This window comes from Orbicella faveolata, unplaced genomic scaffold (genome assembly GCF_042242905.1).
Source record: "Orbicella faveolata isolate gen_17 unplaced genomic scaffold, um_ofav_v1 contig_24, whole genome shotgun sequence".
NCBI lineage: Eukaryota > Metazoa > Cnidaria > Anthozoa > Scleractinia > Merulinidae > Orbicella > Orbicella faveolata.
In genome coordinates this window covers 19,214,581-19,226,553 of record NW_028301552.1, presented here as the reverse complement: position 1 = coordinate 19,226,553, position 11,973 = coordinate 19,214,581, and the positions used below count along the sequence as shown (strand labels likewise).

The window sequence follows — 11,973 nt, the reverse complement described above, 5'->3', positions numbered from 1 at the left end:
AGTTTCACATAAAGCAAACACGAACAACGATTGCAGCGTCAGGCACGAACTGCGTTTTATCGATAGACTTTCTTTGAGCAGGATAGTAGAAAGTACTTGTTGAAAGTAAAGGGAGTTTTTAAACTGTTCGTTGTTTTTTCTCAGAAACAGCTCGCCAAGTCTTAACGACAGTTTATTCTGGCTCTAATTTATTTGGTCATAACAATTTAAAGTCAGCCTCTGCTTATTACTACACAGAAATTGAGCAATATTTAACTAAAACCACCTGTTATTTGATGTCTGTCCTTCCTATTGGTTCACGTTTTATCTGCTATCAGCTCATAACAGACATCTTACCTCACACGTATAACAGCCGTGCAATCTACCTGAGAGCTTGAGATAACAAATAAGGCTTTAGATGGGCAGTATCCGCCCCAACGTCGAAATCCTTACCGTTCTATATGGCATTCTTGTTCTCTTTCACACACAAAGTGGAAATATTATACACCCTATTCTCTTGAGTGTACTCTTGAAATACTTCAATCAGCCGTTAACTGCGTGTCCATCAGGCACCCCTTTATAGCAATTTTGTGAAACAGTAAACAAGTTTTACGAGGTTGCTATAAGGGGGCCTGACGGACTGCCTCTATAGAATCGTTTGATTTCACGTTTGAAACGCTTAGATGGGCTTATTTTGTGTCGTTTCCATATTGATGCCCCGCTATAAGCGATAAAAGACTTCTTTTCGGTAAATTGTACGTAATTGTATTTGTACGGATAGTAAATAAATATTGCCAACACTTCGGGTAAGTCCTTTCATTATTTTAAAAATTAGGATCATTTCAAGCCTTTTTCGGCCGCGGGGAAAGATTGTACCAATGCAGCCTATCAGCTTGTCAAGGACTGGCACTGGCTTCATAACGAGACCTTGTAATGACCCTGACAAGCATTTTTGTGCAGTTTTTGTTATTCAGCGAAACGTTAAGCACATCCCAAATGGAACAACAGCTGTCAAAAGATGGTTGAATTTAGAGATTGGTAGAGCAGAGAGCGGTGTTTTTGCTTATAAATGGTCTAATGCGCCTGAAATCACCTATAGCTGAGGACTATGTGCTTAGTCTAAGAGAAGTGAGCATCAATAGACAGGCCCAATAATTTGGCTTCATCAATCGGCTCTTGATCGAATTTCCATCGTTCTCCGGTTACATCTTCCCTGTATGCACTGCCCATAAATTTGATCACACTGCTGCCACACGTTAAATTATCAAAAAAGCCTCTGAGTACAATGAAATAAAACGGCAGAGACGACAAACTAACAAAACAAAGAAACAAAACAAACAAAACAACAACCCGATCCCGGGTTTCTCCCCCTGTTCATATACGATATAAACACAAAAAATAGTTCCATGTCTTCATTACTAGGGCTCTTTAGGGCCTCATTACCACATATGTGTTAGTATTATCAGGATCCCCTCGATCCTGTTCCAAACCCTAATCTAGAGTCAAAAGTACCACCGTCGTTTTCATTGGTAACAAGTACGCCGATTCTTGCTTTGAAATGCGCGGCGCTGCTTCCAACTACGTTAGACCCTTCCTGGCTCCAATGGCTTTGTAAGGAGGCCTCGGAACCAATGAGTGTTCTCCAAGTGCGACAATGATCGATCCACGTTATTTCCCGTCGGCAATCACTGAGTATAGGGAGCTGGCATGCTTGTTGATGACATGAACGTGATCTGTTGACGAATCTCGTGCCGAAACAAATCTTAGTGAAAGTAGTGTTCCAATAGGTCGATAGCTTGGCCTCGTATAAATCAAACCGAGCCTCTCCACACACAATATTAAAGGTGTCGTTGTTGATCCAAAGACTGGAATAACAGTAAACTGTTGACTGTATGTGCGAAAATGAGAAACAAAACAAGACGGAGAGAAATTAAAAACAAAACCAAAACAACACACACACACACACACACATACACACACACACACACAAACAAAACAACAAAACAAACAAACAAACAAGAACAAAAACACAAATAAATCATCATCATCAAAAAAAAAAAAAAAAAAAAAAACTATTTGGCATATTCGGTACCCTGGTTCTTTTGTATTGCAGCTATAATGTCAAAGACCTAACCATCAGTTCTCAATTCTACATAGAACTATGTTGAAATGTTGACCTGAATTTCGCAAAGACAACACCGTTAAAGCTAATTGGCATTACCCAATTTCGAAATCTAACCGGGAAATAAGAAATAACAACAAACCAGTTTTTTTTTTTTTTTTTTTTTTTTATAACAGGTACGTTAATCATGGAACTCAGATGGTGGAAGACGTGTGTTTTGATCTTAACAATATTGACTCTTATGAATTACTTGCAAAACACATACAGAAGACGAACGTTCTGGAATGGGCCGGTATATGTCATTCTGTACCACTCAATGAAACTCTAATCGTAATCCAGATTAAATAGCCTTAAATCTATCCTTTAAAACTGACAGCGGCCTTTTTGATGTAGCTAAAAGGGCAAGACAGTCAAAACAGTCGAATCCACTGTATTTACACGGCAACAATCCTGCTAGTGAAAACCTTCGCTAAGAAACTTTGGGAAGAAGCTCGGGGAAGAGACTTTCCCAAGTTCTCAAAAGTATCCATTTCAATTCCTTCCGAAGAACGAAAAAAGACAGATGAAATTGCAGCAGGCATGTCAGGAAATGTTTTAACGAAATAATTGAATGTGAATAAGTGCCGATTAATTTAGTTGAATTTTACCGATTTTGCTTTCACTACACAACCAACCACACTCAGAAGTTACGAGGCACGGGAGCGTTGGTCAGCCAGGCCCTAAGTTACAGTAGAATGGATAAATGTACACCAAGTAATATCTAACAAGCGCCAAAGCCGGACACATAATCCCAATAACTTCTAATTAGGAAAAACAGGAAAAGTGTACTCCCGACCAAATGCAGTGGGGCTACCTTCGGGGTTCTAAGGTTATCATATAAACAACAAGATGAAAGATAAATTAGATAACACTATTTGCACAACACTAGAACAACAAAATAAATAAATAAATAAATAAATAAATAAACCTTATACGAAGTTGAGGGTGGCAAGGCTGACCGTAGAATGTCACAAGTTTCTCAACCGTCTTTTTTTTTTTTTTTTTCTACAAACGTACTAACCATAAGCCTTCGTGCACTATCAGGCCGGACCCTATTCCGGTTTCTGTAGCGTGAAGCGACTAGGAGTATTTCTACTTCCCCTAGGAAGGGATGGTAGTCCATTGCAGGGTTACCCCCAGCATTAAATTCGTGGGCACCCATTTATACACCTAGGTGGAGAGGGGCAATACTAGTGTGAGTGTTAAGTGTCTTGCCCAAGAACTCAACGCAATGTTCCCAGCCAGGGCCCGAACATGGGCCGCTCGATCCAGAGACGAGCGCACTAACCATGAGGCCATTGTGCCTCCCTCAATGTCATTAGAAAGTGGCTTTAAATCGAGCGTTTTGTTATTCCTGCTGCAATTTCATCTGTCTTTATTTGTCTTTCAAGAAAAAAAAAAACAAAAAAAAACGAGATGAGAATTTGTCAAAGTTTTAAGGCGAAGAATACATTTAAGTCCCACTTAAAGTTTGAATGTAGATCACATGATCAAGCGCGCCTCATATCATGGCTATACACGCGGTGCAAGATGTAGCTAGATATGTGTTTCTGTCATTCATACTTGGAGGTAAGGTTTCTTTCTTCCTCGCCTTTATCCACGTATTATTAGGTTTCTCTTTCTTGCTCAGTAGTTCTGCCATTCCCTTTTTGCTATAATATTCTGCGATCATCCAGAACTGTCTTATGAAATTTGCTGTTCAAAAAAGGGGCTAGGTGCAGTCAATTAATGGTATGTCAATGGCGACCCTCAAAGAGCAGGCATTACTAAGGATGTGCTATGTTAAGAAGAGGTAAAAAGTAATCAATTGAGATCTTGAAAGTTGACGATTGTACGTTGGTGCTGGCAGGGTTTGCATTGCACATGACCATAAAACGTTTTGGTTATTTTAAAACCGTACGTCTTGACTAAAAAAAAAGTCCAGATAGGTCTATAGCATGCTTGCACATATACATTTTAAGCGATAGAGCACCTTTTCCGTGTTTACATGGCTTCATCTAAACACGAGGATGGTTGGGAGAATTTGAGAGAGCTATGTCTCGCGTTTGCTTAACTTTCGAGAATTCTCTCAGTCCCCCTCTCCCCCCACCCCCTCCTCTCGAGTGTTATTTCTCAAAAATACGCGCGAATTCAAAACGTCACAACCGTGTTTCCATACTCTCAACTAAACACGCCTATCGACCAATGAGAGCGCGCGGAGTAGCTCAGTTATTTTATAAATATGCATACAGCAGTTTCGAGAAATTTCCAACAAAAGGTAACAGTCGAAAGGAATAACGGGTAGTGTTTACCAATGCATGATCGACGTTTACGGTGTTTTAACCTGACAGCTAGGGGGCGGGGGAGGGGGGGGGGGGGAGGGAATTAACAATGAACACTTTGTGGTTGCGATTTCTCTTGCCCTCTACATTGAAACACCTTTTCGTTCGATATTAAACGATTGTAAACAACGTTTACCTCCATAGTACCTTTCGGAATCCACCTGTATGCTTTTACACTTCTTGAAAGCAACCTTTCTCGGAGCGACTGTATATCAAGTACATTGGAATCGAACCTCGATTTTACGATCGTCGAATTAGAGATCGATACTCCAGATTAAACGATCAACATTCTGTGTCCCTGCAAAAGTTACAGTAAATTGAGCAGAATCCCGATTTAACAATATTCGGTTCAACGATATTCCCGGCATAATGATGGAAATCTGGCGACCCCAAGCATAAAGCTTTTCCCGTTACAGCAATATAATTAATATCACATACTGTAAAAGAGTGGCAAACAGCTATCAAACGCTGCACTAACTGTGAATGGACATGATGTTATTTTTTCGGCTGTTACATTTGTCATTCATTTCTGTAAATAAAATACATTTAGTACAGGAATCATGTTGCGGAAACTTATTGATTTTATTGATTACACTCGCAATTAAAATTTTATTATTGATCATATCCTGATATCATTAGTTGATGATATCGCGATTTCACGATATGATTTTGTTGTCCCCTTGCCATATCGTAAAATTGGGGTTCCACTGAACGTAGATAACATGCGTATACGAGTTTCACTGAATCAAGATGTATCCGATGGCTTTGATGGTCTTGTCTCCATTATCTGCTGTCCCCATGGCTGCATTGCCACAAGTGTTGGTGTCGGCTGGGTAACCTCCACTACCAAACCCGATTCTAGAATCACAAGTACCACAGTCATCTTCATTGTTACTGATCAAACCGATTCTTGCTTTGGCATTGACCTCGAAGTTAGCTACTGCGTTGAACCCTTCCCTGTTGCAATAGCTTTGCAAAGATGCTTCCGAACCAATAAGTTCTTTCCAAGTATCACGACCTAGTGAGGTAGCACGGTACTGCCCGTCAGCAATTAGTGAGTAGAGGGAGTTGGCATGCTTGTTGATAACAATGAACTTGATTTTCTGGCCGATTTTCATACCAAGACAGATCTTGGAGAAGGATGTATTCCAGTAGGTCGGTATCTTGGTCTCTTGCAAGTCAAAACCAGTCTCTCCTCCTTTCGGGTTGAAGCTTTCCCTGTTGCTCCAAAGACTGGAATCGTAGTGGAAAGTCATCTATGCACAAACGTGATAGAGTACCAGCATTTAGTAAAAATATATCAACCCTCGCGAGTACATGTCATCTAAAAGCTCCACGGTGGGAGGGTATCCCCCCAGTCATGAGAAAGGTTTACGCCTTTGTAAGATTCTATGGGACGATTGCCCGTTAACAAGATTGCTTTCAAAAACTTTTAAAACTTAACTTTTATTAATATTATTTAGCTTCTAGTTTCATACTGAGCGACTTCTTAGGTTTTGATTTGCTATGCTATGTAATGTGATGTGTTATAACGCTACTTTACGTTACGTTATGTTACAGGAAGCTACGCTTTGTTAGACGTTGTTTTCAATCAATCTAATACATCTGTAGTTCTAAGTAAAATAAACAATAACGATAATAACTCTACCTTATCGCCATCAATTTTCATGACCAGCGTCCATCCGCTACCTTCGCATGCCCCAAGATCATTAGTCATGTGGCAGTAAACATCAAGTTCAAGTGATGATCCCAGCTTCAGAGGGTAAGCCTTATTACCTGTAGATCTAAGGGGTTACGACAGATTTGTAACTATTCGAACAGCTTTCTTTAGACAGAGGGAAATTGAAAATCAATTACAAGTGTTGTGTGTAATGATATCGTTCAGTTACATTTAACTTGGTAGGTATAACAAGACTATCAATGCATTGACTTAAAACGGTAAAGCTTTCAATGACAAACCCTTAAACTCGCACTTATCACTAACGCAAACTAATGGCTTATACTGACTATGCATTTTGAATCAGCTACGGATCATGGGAGATATCACGTGCCATCATTTTAGAAGCTAATCCTCAATCTGTGGCAAACTGCTGTTAGAAGACGAATCTGCTCTACAATTAGCGTTTAATAGTTAAGTGTTGCCCCCTTTTCAAGTTAGCAGCGGAAGATGGATGAAGATGTGTAGTAAGTATGAAATTCAGTTTGTTTCATTTTGTTTTTGTTTGGTCCTATTAGTCGTTTCTGGCTAAATGTAGGTTTATATTTTGTTTCGATGTTGCTGCTGCTGCGGGTATGGATCGAGACCACAGCTTTCCGAACTACTAAACTTCAACAAGAGGACCTGTTCTTACAAGTTCATGCCAAACAGCTCCTTGCAGGATCCAGCCACCGCTAAGGAATAAAAATCACACACTGTCAAGAACTGTCCGTTATTTAATGTAAAATTATTCTTAGGAAGAGAATGGCTCTAAAACAAAATAGATGAATCACTTGCAAAATTAAGAACAGCATTCAAACCCTTAGCAAAACATGTAACAAAGAGAATGGGACTAAATTAATATAACCCAGAAAAAGGGTGAGCTAACGTCACGAGGAAAGGCACGTTGTCCCATGAAGATGTGGACTAGGCCCAAACATGCCAGGGAACCTTTTTTGAGGGACCTGTGGCCATGTTGGCAATAAACAGGGAAAACTTGCTCACACACAAGAGATGATGTAAGGATAGGTTGCAATCACAAATACTCTCTTGTGTTTCAGGGGACAAGCCTTCGCATAAGCAACCTGCTACATTTTTTTCCCAGGAACGCATGTGCTCCAACATGCTGTTTCATTGATCTGATTCCTAAGTTAGGTTATGATGATTAAACATTAAATTCTACCTGAACATTTGCGTCCATCTCCAGTATATCCCGCCTTACAAACGCAATAGAAGGATCCAAAGGTGTTTGTACAGTTTGCGTTCACGTGACAGTCATTTGTCCCGTCTTTGCATTCATTGATATCTAGGTAGTGAGCAAGTGAACCAGGATAAAATGAATTACAATTTTAACACAATCCAATTCAAATCTCACCAAGGGAACAGCAACACATAAAAGCCTCGTTCGTTTAACGTTATGATTTTCGCCGGCCTTTCTGTATGATTTATTAGGAGAGTTCCAGACCGTCACAGCTAGCGATTAAGCAGGCTCCTTGAATCAACCCATCCTTCACCACGTTAAACTTAATTTACCCAGTACATGCATCTTCAGTGCCGTTACATAGTTTCACCTTTTACGCATTGTTCCCCAGTGAAACCCGTCTGACACACACAGAGGTATTTCTTGTCTGTAAATCCATTCAGACAGGTCGCATTATGAGTACAAGGATTACTGGAGCAGGCATTCTGAAGACAGAAAAGGAATTGGTGTGATCTCAATTACTGATAACAGTCGAAGCAATCTGCAATCTCTGTTTTTATACTTTGTCAATTTCATTTGCTTTATCCGTCTTGTCTGTGAACGTTGTTGTAAATGATTCGGTAAGACTGAGTTAAGCGGCTTGAATTCTTTTATAATCAAAAGACAAACAAAACAACAAACAAAGAACAATAAACAGCACGATTCGTATCCTAAATCTAAACCTAAATCGGCAACATCCACGAGGACAACACGTCAACTCTAAAACGAAAATAAAAGAAAAAAACAACACTAAAAATACAAGATGGTAATAAAAGCTAATTGAAATCCTGAGCTGTCTTCTCTGCGAGAGATACCTGGCTATACACAGAGCTGCAGTTTGGGTAAGGTACATGGTGCTAAACGAAGCAAGCGAGCCCCCAAAAATGCAAACAAGCCAACAAAGAAACAAACAAAGAAAGAAACAAACAAAGAAAAAAACAAACAGGCAGACAGACAAATAGACAAGGAAACAAATATAGAGACAGAAATAACGATAATTGAGTCTGAATTTCTTACCTCAGTGTCTCTGTACGTAAAACCGTCACGTGGCTTAACATCATCAGGATGTTGAATGTCGTCAGAGTTACTCAACTGACATAAGACTTTGTCGTTTATTGGTGGACCGATGTTGATTGATACACAGTTACTTTCTATCGTACATCGCCCTTTGCAAGAGTCACGCATTCCTGTGTTTAAAGATATATTTTTAATCACGTGGCCATGCAGGGCATATCCATCGACTGGTGTGTTAAACTTGAGATGTCGGCAGAGATCTGTGGATAAACAGAATAAGACCAAAATCAAGAACAAAATAAGATTTTACTATAAAACATTGCAAAAAAAAAAAAAAAAATGGAAAAACTGAAAACAATCTGTTTTAAAAATTAATGACGACGTGTGCTCCACGTCATTATATGTATCTAGCCAACTAGGTAAATAAACATGGCATAAATTAAAATATAAACTAACAATTTCTAAGAGACCCGAATGCAAAGAAAAAATGATAAAAAATACCAGATAAAAAAATGCAATAAAATATTAGCACGAAAAACTGTCGTAAAACGATTTGCAGGAATTGAATGGTTCTGTCACACAGGGTTATAATTCAGTACGTTAATGAAAAAAATCTCAAAACTGAACAATAAATAGATAATAACGTCGACGTTGGGCGAACTTCGAAAGGCCATTCATGTTTAAACCAAAACAGTTTCAAGTGTTTTGCATTTTATCGCAATGTTTTGTAGTTCAATTATTAACCAAATGCCTTCTTCTGAGAACAAAATTAGAAAACGGAATATTGTGAAATGCTAATGTTAATGTTGTTTTATAATTGTCAATTTAAAATTCAAACCATATGTTAATTTCTAGAAGTTTTGGCTTTCTTCTCTCCATGAGAGCTTGCTCGCAAGCTACAAAGAAAGTAAGCGTGTGTCATTCAGAATCGGTCAAACAAGCTTTAAGTGAGTTGATTTAGTCTGCCCATTTTGAAGCCGGTCGCTTCGTTTAACAGTGTTTAAAGTAAACTAAGAGGATCAATTTTTTTATTTTATTTTATTTTTTGTTTGGGGGGGGGGGGGAAGTGGTGAGTGGGGGGCACTTTGCATCTTGTAGATCTTAAGCGCTAGCACGACTCATGATATGATTACGAATTTGAAATTTATCACTTCTGTCGGGGCGCACATTTTGTAACCAGCGCTAATGGTATTTATACAGATTTCAACCTGAACGGGCCAACCCACGAACTCAGAAGGAGACACAAGTACTTTTTATCTTTTATTCTCGAACATTTGAAGTGAATTTTTATCAATTAATTTAACAAATTGAATGTGTCTTCAGTCAAGTTACAGATAAATTACGACAACTTGAGAGATCTGTCAAATATATTTCCAGCTTTTAAATATGTAATTTTTTCAATTCATGCTTTTTTTTTTGTCTGAAACTTAAAACGTTTATCTCCAAAATTTTATTTCTGCGTTCATTAAAGAAGCTGTTCAATGCCATATGACAAATAGGTTACGACAGCTTGTCAAATCTTTCAAAATACTCGTCCATTATTAAAGTTACGTAACTATTTTCGTTGTCTGGCCGCACTATGGAGATTTCAGTGTCATATAGAAACTTCAGTTATAATAAAACCACTAAAATTGGCAAGTGTTCTTCTCTAAAAGATTTGTCTGTGCTATCAAGCGCTCTCAAGAGAAAGACAACGGGAAACAGTTTAACATGAGACCTCTAAATAGGCTTTGCTTTGCTAAAGCGAAAGTTAGTTTATTAAGGTTAACCAGTTCACTCACCTTGGCTCGCAAGTGCCATATAGTGAAGCCAAAATGGCCATAAAGCAGACACTAATAACAATGACGACGAAAGGAAGGAACGGCGTTTCATTGGTAAAGCTCTTGTGGGCAGAATAGTAGAAAATACTCGTTGAAAATGTAGGGATACATTAATATAGGCTGCTCGCCGTTTATACTATATAACAGCTCACAAAGTGCTGACGATAATTCACCCTGGCTCTAAGTTTTTTTCATTAAACCAGTTTGCAAATAGCATCTGCTTGTTACCATTGATAATCAATATTTTAGCAATGTTTACCTGAAACTGCTTATTATCTATATATAACTATCCTTTCTATTGGCTCTCGTTTTATCTGCTATCGGCTCCTAATCAACAGACATCTTCGTTTACATGGAAAACGGACGTGCCATCATCCTGGGAGTAGCCCAGCACAGATTTTTAAGAAAGTGTACCCATTTTATTGCTTAAATTGGAAAATTTACTGCGACAATCATTCTTCACTTTCATCTACAACCGCAGTTCAAATATGAATTATTTCATATATACTTCACAAAGTGTACCCAATACGGGTCGGTAACTTGGTCTGTTACAAGTCAAACCCACGACATTCTCTCCCCAGCTCCTAAAGTATGATAAGTTTCGTTGTTGCCTCAAAGGCCGGAATTATAGCAAACGATTTGTTTTGCACAGAGATGAGAATCATATAATGAAACAACCATGCAACATAATCGAAATGTGTTAGACTGTACAAGCCGCCTATCAAATTGCCTACCAAATCAGTATAAGGGTTTGGATGTATATCAAACACGAAAGATCGTGTTTGACCAGATTTCCAAACACCGAGAAGAGAGTTGAAAATACGGGGCGCAGCGGAGTATTTTTTGACGAACTTCGAGGTGTTTATAGAAGTCTGGTCAAACACTGTCTCGAGTGTTTGATATGTCTACTCAATGGAAACCAAAACGGAGAAGAAAATGGACAAATAAAATCGTAAAAATCCATGCTAATTCAGATATGCAAACACTGTCACAGTCATGATTTCCTTGGTTTAAAGTTGTTAAATTATTAATGAGTTTGGGAAGAGAGTTCAAAATACGACGCGCAGAGGAGTATTTTTGACGAACTTATGTGGTCAAACACTGTCTTGAGTGCTTGATATCCAAATATGATATCCGAACATCGTCGCGGTCATGATTTCTTTTGTTTATACTTGAGAAACGATGATAGCTCCTCCCCCTAAAACCCTTCATATGCGATACAGTCCCTGCCATGGACTCCTACTTATTATGGACAAGTTTACCTGTCTCTTACTGTACCTGGACCGGTTGAGACATTTTTCTATGACTCGACCCGGCGATTGATCAGCTCTCTCGCCGACTCAAATTCGCAACTAGTTAACTAGTTAATCCATGCCTGTCCTGATTTCCTGTGGTATCAATTTATTGACCTGATATGGTTACGATATCATGGTCACTTTGGTGAATTTTTGTACAGTTAACTCTTTATTATACCCTTTTTTGGTGGGCTTTGGAGCAACATTTACATATCTACATAATAACGTCAGGTTTATATACACGTAGGTCTCGATAAATTGATGCAGCTCGAGTTACGTTGCAATACGTAACTCACCAGGCTGCCAACGTTGACAATGCATAACCCCAATTGATTTAATTTGTACCACAGCATATCAGGCTCGTTTAGTATCGCATGGGTATTTTGGCTCAATTACGTCTCGTCAGTCATGGCCATATAAGCTCATATACTCCCAGAGGAGAACTAG

General features: G+C 38.8%; 1 protein-coding gene across 1 annotated transcript; it reads right to left on the bottom strand.

Moving 5' to 3' along the window:
* Positions 1-5,028: 5,028 nt before the first annotated feature.
* LOC149110777 (uncharacterized) lies at positions 5,029-8,717 on the bottom strand (the record flags this gene model as incomplete). Its single annotated transcript, XM_089292330.1, has 6 exons — positions 5,029-5,717; positions 6,110-6,245; positions 6,813-6,852; positions 7,341-7,463; positions 7,729-7,843; positions 8,415-8,717. Coding segments are annotated over 6 exons (1,236 nt in total), but the record flags the coding sequence as incomplete, so codon positions are not given.
* Positions 8,718-11,973: the final 3,256 nt, after the last annotated feature.